At 41.1% G+C, this 18,093-nt stretch overlaps 1 protein-coding gene across 2 annotated transcripts in view; it reads right to left on the reverse strand.

The window, feature by feature from the left end:
* Positions 1–18,093, reverse strand: part of NSMCE2 (NSE2 (MMS21) homolog, SMC5-SMC6 complex SUMO ligase) — a 216,565-nt gene that overhangs the window by 138,750 nt on the left and 59,722 nt on the right. For both annotated transcript variants that reach the window (XM_049633493.1, XM_049633495.1), the window contains exon 4: positions 10,295–10,448. In XM_049633493.1, coding sequence (XP_049489450.1) covers positions 10,295–10,448 — 154 coding nt within the window. The remainder of the gene's footprint in view (positions 1–10,294; positions 10,449–18,093) is intronic.

Here is an 18,093-nt window from a genome sequence, read left to right on the forward strand (position 1 = left end):
CAGCGTACTCAACAAACACTTGCCGAATGAATGAAGAAGGATTAACATGGAATACAAAAGGGAGGCTTTCAGATATAGAAGAATGAATGAAGTTAATTTATATTCAAATCCAGGAGACCAGGTGCCATCTAAGTCGTTAGGTTATTCCTGAGTAATCTGTAGGTAGGTGCCTATAACTATGCTGTGCACATACGGCTCCTGCCCTTTAGGTAATAAACTGTGTGAGATCTAGAATTAGAAGTCAGATATTGAATCCTCTAGAGTGCCTGATTAACCAACCTTTACTAGATGAGTTATTTTCAACCCTGTCTGTACATTAGCATGCTACCTGGAGAACTTAAAAAGAAATGCCTGGAGAGCCCTATTAGATGCCAACTAAATCTAAATCTCTGAGGGTGGGAACAGGCTGATTTTATTTTTAACGTTCACATTTGCTATGATACCCAGTGACAGGTAAGTGCCATTACTATAAACCAATGGTTCTCAAACTCTGGTGTACAGGAGACCCGGAGGGCTTGCTAAGATTAACCCCACCCCCAGAGATGCAGATTCACGAGGTCTGGGGTGGTGCCCGAAAATGTGCATTTTTAATAAATTTCCAGGTGACCTTGATGCAGGGCTGAGAAGCACACCCTGCGGTTGACTGCTGTGCACACCATCTACAATGTCTCTGGAATTAAAGAATAAATGTAAGGGACAGGTGAACAGAAAGACATGAAAAAATATACAAAATTTACATATTAAAAGAAGAACTTCATGCTCAATACCACTGATCATTAGAAAAACATAAATTAAATCCATGATGAGATACCCCTACATACTTATGAGAATGGCTAAAATTAAAAACAAAACCCAAATAACCCCAGTGCTGGTGAGGATGCACAGCAAACACACCTCTCCTGCGCGGCTCAAGGGGACACAGGGGGGGTTCACTATATTGGAAAGCAGTCGGTCAGGTTCTCAGAAGTTGAACATGCACTTCCCATACCAGCCCAGAGCCCCATGCCTGGGTATTCATCCAGGAGAAATTAAAACTGATATTCCCGTAAAAACCTGTACGTGAATGTTCTGTAACACCTTGATTTATAACGTCCCCAAGCTGGAAACAAGTGAAATGCCCTTCAGCTGGTGACTGGATAAATAAACTATGATACATGCATACAGTGGGGCACTAGTCACAGTACACAATGCAACCAGCCACGGATATTAACAACACTGTGGCTGACTCTCAAATGCAGTCTGCGTTTGGATGAAAGAAGCCACTTAGATGGCTGCATATTGTACGATTCCATGCATGCAACATTCTGGAGAAGTTAGAACCATACAGAGAAAAGAAAGAAAAAGAAACAAAAACAGTTACTGCCAGGGGCTAAAAATGGGGCGAAGCTTCGACTACAGAGGGCCGCCCATTGTATCATTATACACGTCTAAACCACCATAAAATGGAAATGACTCCAACCTCAGGAAATAATAACTTGACAAGACAACTCTTTTCTTAAGTATGATGTACGTTGTCCCCAGGACACATGATTTGGTCCTTCCCATTCTAGGTTCAGGTTGCTTTCTGAGCACGGACGGCATCCCACACTCTCAAAGTAAGCCACCAGGAGGAAAAAACACCCAGGGCTCACAGTTTGTGTTTAAACTTGCCGCTGACTCATTTCACCCTTGATAACTGAACCTTTCTCTCCTAATAACTTTAATTATAGCCATGTCTCATCCTAAAGCTTCCCTTTTCCTCAGGAACGTATTTGTTAGCCTTGTGACCTCCTGACTGTGAGACACTGGGTAAACATGTCACCTCCAGGATTCAGTCTGCTAAAAACAGAGCCTGCGTTTTTCGTGCATTCCTCCCTCGCATGTGGATGTCGTGAAGACTAGGAGAAATGATGTACGGGCACGGGGTTACTGTTGTGATGCTTGAAATAAACTTCATGGAATTTGTTCTAAACTTGTAAGTACAATAAATACCCTATTCCTCTCTGCCGTAACACAGCAACTATTCACACCGGAAACGGTATCCTTAGGCACTATTTCCTGAGTGTATTGCCAAAACCACAGGATCTGGAAAAGGAGGACCCAGGTCTGAATCTCACTACGTAACGTATTTTGTGACCTTGAGTCAACTGCTCACCTTCTGTGAGCCCCACTTCAAGTACCTGTTTCTCTAGGGCATACTTTGAAGACAGTATGAAACACATAAATAAGCTACTATAGAATGTCTGGTATGATTCCCACTCTGTGACCTCTGCTTGGTAGACGTGACCAAGCAAGAGATTCACTCTCAGCTGGATGAGGCAGATTCCCCCAGTGTCCTCAGAGTTCAGCAATGCAGATCTAGGACCTGGGAGATTCAAACAAATTGTTCACTACCCAAGAGTCTTACGACAAATCAAATCTTCAAGAGATAAATGAAACGCTTGAAGGGAGAGGAAAACCAAACAGGCACGTGTCTTAAAGAGTTAGTGTGGTACGCAGGGAAAAGAACACGGGTTTTGATGTCACCCAAACCTGAGTCTGAATTTCAGCATTTATGATCTGAGGGAAGTTACATTACTTTTCTTTGCACATTTTCTAATCTGTAAAATGGGTATAGTTATCTTGTAGAGTCGTGAGAAATAAATGGTAAGGTAGACAAAGTATGCAGGTGCCATACCCTATGCACGGGTAGGCACTCAAACAATGCTTCCGGTTATGCATTAACTCAACAAGGAATCATGAAGTATCATATACATCAAGCTCTGTATGAAGCGTGGCTATCACTTCGACTATTCCTATTTTCCAAAAGGACTAGGGCAAATCTAAGGTGAAGGCAAAGCAGATGGTGTCTTTACTGCTCCATAAAAAGGGCATTTCTCACTGCCAAAGAGCTCCCTGACAGCTTAGTGCCCTGATTAAAACACCACAACAGAATCCATCCAATTTGAATGAACCTTTTTTCCTCACTTACTCAGTTATTTCTTTGGTACTGAAAAATCCTGCCTTAATGTAAAACTTCCTGGAAAGTAACAACTCTATGAAACAGGAGGAGGAGGAGGAGGTCGGCTACACCTGGCCCTAATGCTCTCTTTTTATCCCTGGCGTCTCTTGTCTTCCGGTTCCACTGTTTACTAGCTTTGTAACCCTGGGCATATCACTTACCCTCTCTGAAGCTGCTTCATCATGAAGATGGGAATGGTACCGCTTAGCTTCACTGATGCAAGTAAGGATGTATGGGAAAGAGAAACTACATGGGTGGGAAACACAAAGCAGAAGGGAAGAGAGACACAGAAGGGAGTCAGACAGACACTGACTCAGAGAAGAGGAAGAGGGAGAGAGGCAAACACACAGGAATAAAAAATTTGCATAGGACAGAAATCTCACTCAATGAGCATAAACCCTTAGTCAGGGATGTAATCCAGCCTGAAAAAGTCAGTCTCTGTTGTGAAACTTATGATTTTTAGCATTTCCCACCAACTAATGGTCATCCAGCAAGTAAATGCTAATGGCTTGATCAATATCATCAAGGAAAACATGAAGACCAAGTGAGGGCCACAGAGATGATAAAACTGTCTAAGGAAGAGCCAGCAACTTAAGTTTTCATTAAATGCTTAAATGTTCTAAGCAGTCACACTTAAACTGAGCCATACTTAATTCCTAAGCATGGTGCTATCTGACACTGAAAACTGTGTATTAGCACATACACCATACGTTTGCACCAGTAGGTAAACAGATATGCACACAAAAATCATTTATGTTGAATTTTTGAGCAATTTAAAGGATTTTCCAAGACAATATAAATTGCTAACCTTTGCTCATTTTAGATCCCAACCTTCTGAACGCTAGCTGTCTTCTTATTCTCTTCTTTACTGATGAGGTTATTATTGAAGAGAAAAGGTGTGTTATCATCACAATGCCTTCACTAGGGTCTGGCCCTCTTTTTCTAGTTGAATAATTCAGTTTTATAAATATTAACCAAACTCTGAGTATGTGAGGAGCAAAAGGAATATAGGGAGGATTAAGCAATTCCTGCCTTGAAGGGTCCTGGGCTCTTGGTTAATGGCAGGCCAGCAATGCACACTGTTTGGATAGGTGGTTATATTCTATCATATGACAAAGAGATTTGTGCGCTGAAGACTATCAGGACTGAGTCAGGCTGGTCAAAACTTTGCCCAGTTGAAAAGCACCCAACATATTTCTAGGCACAGCCAAACCTTTTGCCTCTTGGCACCACCTTTGTTCTCGTCTCTTTCCTTTCAGGTTTCAACACTCACACATGGCCTCCCAGCTTTCGAAATTGCTAATCTTCTCTTTAACCCCACTGTTCACCTGCACCTGTTTAAGAGCTCCCAGATCCGGCCCCTCCATCCACAAAAATCTCCATTTGCTTTTCAATAGAACCCACCAGGCTTCTATACACTCCCAAATGATGTGAAATGCACAACCTGGCCTTGACAACAAAACCACCCCCTTCTCTGAAGAAATCATAGTCTACTGTTAATTGGCCAAATTAATGCTGATGTTGCTCGTCAAGGGCCTAACAAAGCACTGAAAAATGGTAGTATGAGAAGGTAAAACCAATGGTCACAAACTGACAGTTTTGTTTGCACAGTGTTTTAACAACTGGTAATGGAAAAATAGTCAGTTGAATTTCCGGGTTTCCCCAGATAACCTCAGGATCTGAGCACAGTGGGTCCTCACCTATTATTCCCAGCAACAACAGACAGGCATGCGTGGCAGGTGTCTCCTTCAGATAGGGCATAAGCTCTCAAGTATTTGACGGTTCTCCTGAAGATTCTTGTGACCGTCAAGGACCTGTGCTGTAGGTACCATGTGCCCAGACATCAAGCTGGAGTTCAAGGACTAAAGCAGTAAGCAAAACATCAAAGTCCCTACCTTGTGGAACTGCACTGTGGTTTTGACAAGATATAGAAGGAAAAGGAAAGCAACCCACTAGGAATAGCGAAGTGAAGGTATTCTAATGTTCCTGAGGAGCTCCCCATTCATGGCAGCCCAGGTAAATCCTTCTGTGACGTGAATGGTCACTCACTATTCTATCAGCTTTGATAACTAAATTAAGTGTGTTAAAGTGAGGGTACAGAGGTGATTTGTGAGTCCATGTAATTACAAGATTACAGTATAAAATGTCCCCATCACTGAAACAATTTCTAAGTTCACTCGTGGATTCCATTATCTCCACACCTTATATCCTACATCCTCTGTGTAGGATATACAATTTAGAAATACGTCTAAATTTCTGGTGAAGGTCTTCAGATTAGTAAATGTTCGCCTTTCCTCTAAGCATTTCAATGTACCGATAAAATTACATTTCAGATTAGATTTTTTAATACTAAAGACCACAGATTCAGTCCATTCTACTTTTGATCACAAAGTGAAGACCTTGTATTTCAAAGGTTTCTAAATATCAAATTATTGTCTAATGTCCTCAAGTTCTGCCTGGCTGAGCTGCACTACAAATTCTCATGCCTGCTAATTCTATAGCTGGTGAGTGAATAAAGGATGGCAGGAAGATTGCTTGATGACTTGAGGAAGTGTCCTACAGGGGTACTGCACATTCTAACTAAGTTCTCCTGATGCCAAAGTGCAGGAAACCAGGAGTTGGAACAGTGAAGACAGTTTAAGTAAAAGCATCAAGGAAGAGAGAAATCGCCTGAACATATTGTTTAGATAAATGAAAATCACTTTACTCAAGAAAGTACAGTCACGTCTTCCCTAAACCAAGTCATATTGCTGGGTTTCACAACTTGGGTTAATTAACAACATGATTCTCGTTTAGGGAAATGGAATCTTTTTTCTTTGGAACTGTTCCCTAACTCAGTTATCATCGCCACTACCAAAGGTAAAAATGATCTCCGATCAATCTTGATTTATGTGCCTCCAAGAATTACAACTAAGAAAAATGGGTGGCACCAGCAGGGAGGCCAGGCTACGCATTAAGTGACTCAAACCCAGGTCTTCTAGCTGCGAAGCTCATATTCTTTCCACCATGTTCTACTGGCCCTTTCTCAATATCAATAATAAGTGAAATCTAAAGCAAGCTTTCAGTTTGCCAAGATCCATTATCGCATTAGTTCTTGGTAATAATCTTGGGAAGCTGGGCCAGACACAGTATCTCTAATATACAACACAATGGGTCCCCAGGTATGGTATTTATAGGAAAATCTGAAGTTTAAAAAAAAAAATCCAAACCAAAAACCTACCCTTGTTTCTGACTGTGGTTTAAATGTTTATTTGTTTTGGGGGGGAGAGAGAGAGAGAGAGAGAGAGAGAGAGAGAGTGAGTGAGTGTTGGGACACTTGAGAGTGTTGGGACAGGTGAGGGACAGAGAGAAAGCAGGAGACAGAAATTCTGTACTCATAGTGTACAGCCTGACATGGGACTCGATCACACAGATCATGAGAGTATGACCTGAGCTGAAAGCAAGAGTCGGACACTTAACCGATGGAGCCACCCAGGTGCCCCTGATTGCAGTTAGACCAGGGGTCTGTAAACTGTCCAAAGAAGTTGTATCCAATGCCTTGTAATATCCTTAAGACATAAATAACTACTAATAAAAGAATTACTGTGTGCAGTGTAAATATGTTACCTTTTGAGTAATCGTATCTTGAAATGAGTATGGCGTACCTGTTATGTTTACATTCTCGGGACGGCAAATACCAGATTTTTGTACTATCTCTACTCTTTCCCACCGTAATCCTGGGCCTGAACTCAGCCTCTGAATCTTTCTGAACATACAGCTCCACATAGCCCCTATCAAATGACTGGCAGTGTTGTATCAGCCATACAAATAAAAGCTGCATTTTCCTAGTCTCACTCTCTCCTATATTGCATAGCTGTGGTTTCTTGCATTTTTCTTTGCTTTTGATTTGTTATTAATAGTTCTCACATTATTCCGTGTTTGCATATACTGTCTTCTCTGCCTTTTATTTATCTCGGAGCACCGAATGCAATCACTTATATACAGCAGTCCCTCGAAGTGTTTTGAACGCACCTAAGACAAATGTGTGGTATTTACTGGAAAAATCTAAAACTAAAACAAAACACAACAAAACAAAAAGAAAACAAACACCCCCGCCCCAAAACTGTCCTTGTTTCTGATTATGGTTTAGACCACCAGGTCAGTAAACTTTTTCTGTAAGGTGCCAGGTAGCAAACACTAAAAGCTCTGTTTGCCAGATGGTCTCCGACGTAACTACTCAACTCTGCCATCATAGTGCAAAGCACACACAATGTGGAAACGAGTAAATGTGTCTACATTCCAATAACACTTTATTTTGGATGCTAAAACCTGAATTTTATGTAATTTTCACATGTCACGAAATATTATTCTTCTCTTAAATTCTCCCCCAGCAACTTAAATGTGTTGGCAAAAAACAAGCATTCTTGGCTTTCAGGACCTAGAGAAACAGGCAGGCTGGGCTTGACTCACAGGCTGTAGTTCACTGACCTCTGGCCCAAATTTGTGGTTCTCAAAATGAGAACTTCGGGTGGTCTGCGCGATCCTTTCAGCAAGTCCGACTACCGATGTGTGAGGCCAGATTTTCTTTATAGGCTTCAACCCAAACAACGTACCACAGCGGACTGAAGGCGGAAGCAAATGCGAGGGTCCAGCTGCCTCCTATTAAAGCCACAAACTGAAGAGATTTGCAAAAATGGAAAACAATTTCACACCTCTCACTCATTTTTCGTCATGTTTGGAAAATACATGGTTATATTTCATAATCCTCCTTACGGTAACACATTAGGGACTTATCACTGATTTTTAAAACGGATTAATATTTTTAAGAAGGTCTCAGTTTTGATTTCTAACGTGATAAATGTCAATAGCTACCACCCATGTAATAAACAAATGCTCTCCGGAGGCCCTTGGTAGATTTTTTAAATGTAAAGGGATCTTGAGAGCAGACGGTTTGAGAACCTGCTGCCGAGCCACAGCTGGGTTAACTTACTGGCCGCGGGTTGCGGGGAGGTGGCTTGCACGTCACTTCCTCAGACCCCCTGATTTCAATCTCCATCTTGACTTGTCCCCACCAAAGGGCTTCCTGGCGTTGCTGTGATCGGGTCCCCACTCGGCAAAACTGAATCCCACGCAATTTAGGTTTGTGTAAATAAAGGTGGTGAGAGCGTGGTGGTGATTTTCATGAAAGGACCCTTGAGCTCTGTGCAGACCAATAAAACTGTTTCAGCCTTTACTTTGCCAGACTAGGCAACTTGAAGCAAGACTCTCTCCCTGGCTTGTAGTTTCCAGTCTTTATAAAAAAAGAAAAAAAATTATTATTATCATTCCTTCCCTTCAGAACATCTCTCAAAACAAATATTCACTGGCTCCTGTATAAAGCCTGGTCCCTCCGACTTGGCTCCGCAAAAACTGTGGGCTCCCGATGCTAATGAGCGTCCTCACAGCAGCATTAAATCTAAAGAAACAGAATCCATCGCCCACGGTGCTACTTTGCCAGCACTAATAAGGCACCGAAAATCGCATTTGCAAGTCGTGTGCGCACATCTTAGAGAACACTTGAAGAGGGTATTAATATTTTGCTTGCTCTGTCATTTGAGATTTAAAAACTTCTGAAAAGAGTATTTTAGGAGAAACAAAAAGGGAAAGTTGTCTTAATTCCAGTGTTACATATATAGGGGAAGCCGATACAAGGAAGCATTTCTTTCAGTGTAAGTCTACTTTGTCTCAAAGTTTAACTGTCTGTCCAAATGATGTGAAGTAGTGCCGGCCTTGGGAAACCACCCCTAACACCACCCCCTGACCATCTGAGAGAGAATTAAAGACATAATAACCACGATTCCAACACGTATCATTTTGCTGAACTGCACACTCTTCGTTAGAAAGTGCGTCACCGTGAGCGTACGATTCTTCAAAGCTTTACAGCTATCTCTTAGGGAATAATACTTTTGTAAACAATAACAAAGGAGGAAGAAATTGTATTTTTGGCTATTTATCCTTCACTACGTATCATAAGATATCTTTTTAAAAAATCAAGAATTTTTGATCTTGATTATGATCGGGTAATTTGTCATTATTGGCTCCAAGCAGAAAAACGAAATACATGTGGCTACTTTGACCAACACCAAAAACTGAAATTCACTAGCATCTTTAAGATCGGAAAGACACTAGCAAATCATTATATTACCTGTTTGGGGGATTATTACCCATTTGGGGGAACCAGGCAATTTATATTAGAAGGATTTTGGTAGCTGAAGAAGAAAAAAATAGACTAAAATGTGGAGAAAATGCTTACTGTTTAAATCCACATTAAAGCAAAAGTCTCATCAGGATTGCAAAACATTCCAAATTGTGAAACTTAAGTTACTTGTAAGATAGACAAAAGTAAAGCTGCTTCCTCAGTCATTTTTTGAGATCTCAGCATCAATTTAAAGAAAATGCTTATATTTAAAAGAAAGCTTATTTCAAAATAGGAATCCCTCAGTACAAATAAGGACATGAAATAAATTTACATGCCCTACCACAGTGCTCCAGCCGTATGCAAATGAAGGTGATGGGAAATTAAAGTTTACAAAAAAGTTATTTGCTTCCCTATCCGATTCTGTAAGGAATAAAAGAGTCATGAGCCGAAAGCAATGACAAACAATGCAAATGCAAAAACGATCAAATTACATAAAGTTGTTAAGTGGATTAAGCGGACAAAGAGGAAAAGAAAAGGACGGATGTACTTCACTGTACAGAAAAGATAGATTTCTGTCAAATACCGTCTACAAAATTTTGGGATAATGAATCACTTCTTTTCCCAATCTCGTTTTTAAATCAAAATTATGTTGGAATCCAAATCGCGATCGCGTGGCATTAATGCTACTACGAAGACAGAAGGGATCAAGATAGATTCTGGTCCACAACTGAAAAGAAAAAACTAGTCTGAGAAAACGGTGCTACTCCTCCAAAGCGGCAAAACCAGAATCAAACTGGTTATTGTGAAGCGTGGCACAGCAGTTTGAAATTTGAAAAACACCATTGCTATTTTAATAAGACAGTTCCGTTTTAATTTCCCAATTCCTCTCCCCAGCAGTGGGACAATACAGTGTAACCATGTCTGGCTGCTGGGGAATTTTCTTAGCACTTTGTGGAAACTGTTGGCTTTCAGAAATGGACAGGCTGATTTGAACCAAAAGACAAAATACAGAATAGCAACAACAATAAAAAGCAATTTAGAAAGAGGATCAAGCCAAGCAGATAGGCAGACTTTATAAAGTCAGTTTTCTGGGGCGGTGTATCAGGTCAGTTCCCTCCATTCAAAAAGCCAAACCAAAGCAAAGCATGCGGACTTACATTGCTTCTTCAGTTCCTTCAGCTGTTGTTTAAACTGTACAAATTTTGCATTATTTTGAAAGTCTGTGTCACAATTCTTATTCTGTAAAGCCAAAAATTTCTTCTCCACTAATAATTTTAGATCTGGTATCTTCTCTGGACGTTCTTCTTTTACCTGAGGAAGACAACACAATTGCCTTAGTTTAAGGTTAACAATGACACCGTTTTGTGAACATTATTTTTATCTCATTTCATTCAAATAAAAATACAGTGAGGTAGAAAACACAATCCCAACAGAACCAGAGAGCTTGGGACTTGTTCCAGAACAGATGGCCGGTAAACAGTTGGGGAGCCATTCATCCCATCTCCTCATCACTTTCTTAAACCCTCCCTCCAATGCCCGACTAACCTCCTGTCTCCTGACAACTACTAGGGAAAAATCTCACACCAGAGCAACTCTGTGCCCTCCAACGTCAAGGGAACCTGGGCCTCATGGCTTCCTCCTTTTTGTCAGGTCTGCTCAGTCCCCTCTCCTCCTCTTCTCTGGCTCTCTGTCCCAGCAGCAGAGAGAGGCTCCTACTTCACAAAGAAGTTGAGGCTTTAATCTTGAACTTTGCCATCTGCAGCCACAAGGAATAAGTGTCCCCTGTTCTGTTCAAAGCTAAACTGTCAATCTATCTTCTTTTTGTTCCCCCCCAATATTTTACTGTCAAACTCCTAAACATGTGGCCAGGTTGAAAGAATTGTGTTTTACCACTCATCTACCTCCTAGATGCCACAACTGACATTTTGCTATGTTCACTTTATCACCATAGCGATCCATCTATCTGTTCTTTCCATCCTTAATCTTGCTTCAAGTTCATTCCTAATTTATCCTCACGTCTGTCAGGCCACACCTTCTTTCCCCCAAAACCTCTGAATTGGCTCCTTACTCCCCAGTTTAACAGCCAAACTCCTCTAACCCCTGCCCGCTCCGCTCAGGTACTTTCTCTTCGTAGTCTAGCTCCTTAGAAAAATCATCTGTACCCACTGTTTCTAGTTCCTTGACCTCAACCTTTAGCCACTGCCGTCAAGCTGCTGCCCCCGCCCCCCGCTCCCCACCCCCTTCACTGTGACTGCTCTTCTTTAGGCCTTCATATTTGGCTTCCTGATGCCCCTGCACCAAGCAAAATTCACCAAACTCTCCCTTGCAGCCCAACTCTCCCTTAAGCCCAACATGCTTTAGACTTTTACCATAGCCCCCTTAATATTCGACTGCATTGATTTTTACATGTCTACTTCCCCTAGCAAAATGCAGACTCTTTGAAAAATGTGTGATTTATCACTGCGTTTCCCAGCACGTGGCATGTAGTAGATAGTATTCAATATATGTACTCGACAGATTTCAAACAAATTAATCTTACATGCCCCAAATATACTTCCCCACTAAAACCCACAAATGATCGACTTAACTGACATTAGGAGAGCATACAGGACAATTTCTAAGCTGGAAGACAACTCAGAGGTCATCTAACCTTGATGTCTACCTTCCTCAGTTTCATAAATAAATAAAATTATATAGAAAGAAGTTAAATGACTTGTTTACTATAATCCAGTTGGTTGGAGGCAATGTTAAGGCTGCAAATAGATACAGAAAATTCTTGCTTTTGGTTCCAGTCCATGGAATATATTCACCTCTCTGAATCTGAGTATCAACTAGTGTGAAGTCAAAAGATTACCTGTAATTTATCTGTTTCAATTACCCTTTGTCATGGAAAAAAGAATTGTATAATCTTCTTTTGTTTAACTGCTATGCACTTTAATTAGCTAAAATCAAAAAATGAAAATTAACCATGAAACCAAAATGCCTAAATGTAATTTATGGTACAGAGTGTAGAAACTGTTTTCTCATTGCATGGGTGATATTCAACCAGTGCTGGATCCATCATCAAAGAGAGCTGTGAGAAATATGGAGAGGCTTTAATGACACATCTTATACATAATTAAAAATTTTAAATAAGTCCTGTATGGCTAAAGAACCAATAAAGCTCAGTTTGGAAAAGAGAAGGTAGAGAGGCAGTTTAACAATGCCTCATGTCTCAAGAATAGGAGATGTTAGACATGTGACTAGCTATCCTCTACCTCTATAATGGGCAGGACAGGATGAAACAAGTTCAAGACTGTAGCATGAAAAGTTCAGAGTAGATACAGAAAATAAATGACAAGTTCTCAGAAAAGAATTATAGTCTTTCTCTCTGGATTTATAAAATAAAATGGACTCACATCCACCTGAGACGTGAATAGTGCTATTATAACCAGGTATAAAAGACCTTCTCAAGGTCTTTTCTGGGCTGCAATTGTTATTTAATCTGGGGCAATCAGAGCAGAGCTGAGCAGATGATCAGTAAAGGCAAAAGTTCTTTTCCAGTAAAGTCTCTAGCCCACTCAACATATTTAATGTCCTTAGCCCCATTACCACCCAAGCAGAAGAGCTGGCTGGAAGATGGGGGTGGAGAAGATGGAGAAAGGATAGGCATTTTGAGACTGACAACATGGCGACCTGAAATAGGACTAGGAAAACCTGAATAAGCCAAATTTCGTGATTCAAAATACTCATTTTCCCCAAGGCCAGAACCTCAATGGAACTGCTGGAAAGCACATAAATTCACTGCAGCAAGTATCTTCTCTGGAAATGGGATGCTGCGGTTGGCACAGCTATGCGTGGTAGAGAGAACTTACTAGGCTCTGGCTATCAAAACGAGAGCCTGGAAAATACCGAACTCCTTATCTGTTGAAATCAATGCGGTGAATGGGAACTAAGGATATTTTTCATGGACTCTTGCTTTGTTTGTATCTTCGAGAAATAAGTTGTACAGTCCCAAAATGAGAAGGAAAAGAAGCCATTCTTTGGGTAGCTGATCGTAAGTGTAATCTAGTCCGAAAAAGGTAAGGATGGCCCTCTTTCCCCAGGACAAATCCCAAATACTTCAAAGAAATGTGACATGGCAGGAGATTTTACTGGATCCTTAGTCCATTTCTTTCCCAAAGATCAAGTCCCTTGATGCAGGACTTAAAACCTAAGTGAATTAAAAGACCCTGGGTGTATTAGTTCGCTAAGGCTGTCACAACAACATACCACAGACTAGGTGGCTTCTAGGTAGAAATTCTTTTCTCACAGATCTGGAGGTGGCAAGTCTTTGGCTTGTAGATGGCCATCTTCTCCCTGTGTCATCTGTCACATGGTCTTCCTTCTAGCTGTCCGTGTCCAAATTCCCCTTTTTTATAAGGGTACCAGTCATACTGGATCAAAGCCCATGCCAATGACTTCATTTTAACTTAACTCCCTCTTTAAAAACCCATGTCCAAAACTGTCATATTCTAAGGTACTGGGGTTTAGGACTTCAGCATATGAATTCGAGGGGAATGTAATTCAGCACATACACTGGGTTAATAAATTTTTGAAGCAGAATTTTTTTTAAACACCTCAGAGATTATTAATCTTTATGCCATTATAATTTAAAAACGATAGGAACTACCGAGAGGTAAACTTAACAGATACCATACTTACATAATGGGAATTTGATTCTGCCCTCGGGAGAGAAAAAGTCAGGTTTTTATTCACTCACTACCCACTTCCCTCTCCAGTATTCAGTGAGTGCCTTCCATGTGCTAAGAACTGTAGCTACACTGGAGAGAAACCAGAAAAGTCGATCAGGAGCACGTGGTGAACAGCTCTGAAAGTGAGACCTGGCCTGATGGCAGCAGGAACGACAATTTTAGGAGGTTTTAGGGAGTAAAGTAAGAATACCATAAGAAACTTTTTTTAATCACTGCTGTAGTTCAAGTATATAAGATGCACTTCAGACAGGGAGGGGGGAGGAAGTTACTGCTGTAGGTTGACTAATGGCAGAGGGGCTGACAACCGGACCGCATCACGATGCCATTTTTAAAGCACAATGGCCAAGTCTTTTTGTGAGAGCGGTGACTCCAAGATCTGTAACAGTTAATACGGGCAACCGAGGAAAGGACATTTTCTTGAGGAAAGAAGGGGCAATCCTGAACGTCTGTCTGAGTGGAGAGATCTGGTACACAGCGGGAGAGACATTTTAAATGAGATGGGAACAGAAAGAAAAGAGACGCAAAAGGAACTCTAAAAGAAGCAAAGAAGAAAACCAGGGGTGAGGAATGCCACAGAAGAAAGAAAAGGGAAAGTTTCCTTGACAGAGATGCTCGTCCTTGGGGGAAAATGACGCAAGAGAGCTCAGGTAAGATAAGGTCTAAACAGAGACTGGACTTCATTACAAGGGATTTTGTACCCTGGAGCGGAACGATTTACCCATCTTAGCCTATCAGCCTGTGAAGCTTCTCTCAGGCAAGGGCTGTTTGCCTGGGGTCTAGCGCACTTCCTGTTGTATAGTAGGTGCTTGAAAGATGTTGAGGAACAAGTGAACTATGGGGCAGCCAAATGATACTGTCTTGAGAGGAGAAAAGAGATTAAGGGAGTTCTGCGTTAACAGATGAACTAAAGTTCGGCAGTAAAGGAAGAGAGAGATGGGAGTCGATCATGGGACAGATGGGAGAGACTCCTTTATTTGCACGGAGGTTAAGAGTAGCTTGAAATCAAAATGACAAAACGGAGGAAAAAGAACATGTAACCCGGGATCAGACAGATCTGAAACAACCCTATGTATGGATCTTGGGACAATCCTTCCAGGCCTCAGATTTCTCTTACCTCTGAATTAGGAATCAGGAACACCGACTTCAGTGCTGTGAGGATTAATTAAATCATGCTTGTGTTTAACTGTGGCACATTGTGGATGTTAAAAAACTTTTGTTCTTTTCCTTTTACCTCTGGCATACAGCCTTGAACATGTTTGTGGGCTAAGGGGGAGGAGCCAGTGGGGAAACATAAATCACAAGTGCTAAGAGAAAGCAGGTAACAGATTTAAGAAAATCATTCCAGTACAAGGGCAAAAACTAGAGAGGAAGCAAGACCAGCTGGGAAAGCAAAACCACAGCCTTTACCAGGTGTCATAAATGCCTACAGGGCTGGTCAAGCAAAGATCTGAGGAAACCCCCAATAAAGGACAACAGGAAGTGGTGAGGACCCTGGTAAGCAGACAGTACAAGCCCCAGGTGAGAGGAAGTTGCTACACAGCTCCAGATGTCTGTGGCCCGGCGACAGAGCAAGTCCGAGTTTTTAAAGAAAAATCAGAAATCTAGATTTCTGTGACACATTTTCTAGTTTTCAAAACAATGCATAGTCCAGACAATACATCAGCCTAAAGCCCACGAGTTTGAAACCTCTATTTAATGCAGAGGAGATATTTTAGCCATAAAAATAAAAGTACTTCTGTGATCCACAATATTTACGGATCCAGTGTAACTCCCAGATTTCTACCTGAGGGATGAAATACGATCCTTTCAAGCAGGACAGAGAATAACGGGAAAAATCATGAAGAAGAGAGGGGAAGTAAAGGATTCCATTTTGATATGCTCACCCAAAGGATTTATGATGAAAAATGTGGGCTCCAGACTTGAGATTAAACGTGACGCTCTGCTACTAACTGAATGACTTTGGAAAAGTTACGAAGTGCATCTAGCCTTAGTTTCCTCACGTCTAAAGAGAAAAGAATCACAGTATTTGCCTCACAGTGTTTTGAGAAAAATAGATGGAAGGAAGCAATGAAGCAGTGAGCTGTCAACCACAGAGAATACTCAGTAACACATACTCAATACTCAATACTCAATAACACTCATTACACATCTATCTTTGGGGTGCCTGGATGTACAGGTCAGCAGCTCAGCAGCCTGACATGGAAACACCACACGGAAGAATCACTGTATAGATTTTAATAGAAACCATGGAAACGAATAGGGTTACCAAGAAGACGAATAAATAGAAACAAAAAAGGACCAAGGATAAAACTATGAGAATACCACATTTATGGGGCAGCTAAAGGAACCTAAAAAGAAGAAGGACAAGAGCTAAGATGACAAACAAAAGAAAATCCCCCTGAAGTCCAGGAAGGAATTTCAAGATCTGTCAAATGCTACAGAAAAGTCAAGCTACATAAGGATTGAGACTTGCCCACTAGACCTGGTGACTTGGTCCCCGGAGACTTTAGCAAAAGCAGAGACATGCACAAAGTACAGACTCTGAAATACGCAGACTTTTGTTCAATTAACTGTTTCAAAAAGATGGAGCCAGAACAGGAAAAAACACACAAATACCCAAAAGTTCCATAGGCTCTCCAACTAACTGCTCAGTTTCTGCTCAAGATCACTCGTGAATGTTTAGCTACATTTAACTGGCACCCAACACTCCTGTGACTGTAATATTTCTCTATGTCAGCAAGGAGAAGGCAATCAATGAGCTGGTAACAACCAACTTAGGTCTCTGGTGACTCTGTCCCTCATGAAGAGGCTGATTGTTTCAGGAAAAGTGATTACGGTAGGAACAAACGGCAGGATTTCATCCTTACCTGTATCATTTCCAACATGCTTTAACATAAAAATTTAAATATTTATAATATACCTCATTTCTTTCAAACAGTATTATATACATACGCAATTACTCTAAGTATGTCATTTTATTGCCCTAGGGCAAAGTCAAGGTTTCCTCCTCCTCCAATTATCATTATTGCCTTATAGCTATCATTTCACTGGGAGGGGAGATCACAGGAGCTAAGGATATTAATGGGCTGAGTCATTCACACACTTTTGAATCATGTGAGAATCTAGTATAAAATCAGTCATTCTTGTAACTAAACCAAGACTCAGATGGATTTACTCTCCAAAACAGCCACTGTTAGATGTTTGGCTCCCAAAATAACACATACCTGATGGTTTACATTTTGGAGATCACATAGCCCTTAGAAGTTTATTATGTGTACCCAGTCATGATAAGCAATTTGTTTTGTGTTCTGCTAGGTGCACTAAGTACTCCAAGCTCTAATTCATAGTTCGCTTGATCTAAGGCTACGAGACCTGCTTTCATGCTGGGAATCCAGAGGGAATTGTCTCACTTGGTCCTCAAACATTCATTCAACAAATATTTACTAAATCCCAATTGGGTACCAGGCATTACGCTCAGCACTGAGACATTTATGGAAGTTGGCCCACACTTATGACACATCACCAACCTAACTGGTCATGCACAAGGTAAATTTATATAGGCCAATACTGTCTCCATCTTTATATTAGCAAAAAAAGCTTGGTAAAGTTTTTATTGAAAGGCATGTCCAGGCCAGGAAACATTATGCTTTCACTGAGTATAACCTAATTGCACGTACATATGGAGATACACTATATTTTTCTTTTTTTTTTTTTAATTTTTTTTTTCAACATTTTTTATTTATTTTTGGGACAGAGAGAGACAGAGCATGAACGGGGGAGGGGCAGAGAGAGAGGGAGACACAGAATCCGAAACAGGCTCCAGGCTCTGGGCCATCAGCCCAGAGCCCGACGCGGGGCTCGAACTCACGGACCGCGAGATCGTGACCTGGCTGAAGTCGGACGCTTAACCGACTGCGCCACCCAGGCGCCCCTACACTATATTTTTCTACAGAGTTTACTATACTGTCTTTGCCCTGTTTGAAAATACTTATTTATCATAGACACTAATGATGACCAGCATGGATTACAGCCTTCATCTCATGCCAGTTTCTGTTGTCAATTGCACAATCTGCAGTGAACTCTGTTGGACCCAATTATTTGTAGTTGAGTGAGTTTCCTAGTGCCATTATTCAGTTTGACTTCTGACAAAACGCTTGAGAGAAAATACTTCCTTGTTGAGCATTATGACACATCGAATGGACTCCATGGTTCGCCAAGGTGTT

Source organism: Panthera uncia, chromosome F2, assembly GCF_023721935.1.
Source record: "Panthera uncia isolate 11264 chromosome F2, Puncia_PCG_1.0, whole genome shotgun sequence".
NCBI lineage: Eukaryota > Metazoa > Chordata > Mammalia > Carnivora > Felidae > Panthera > Panthera uncia.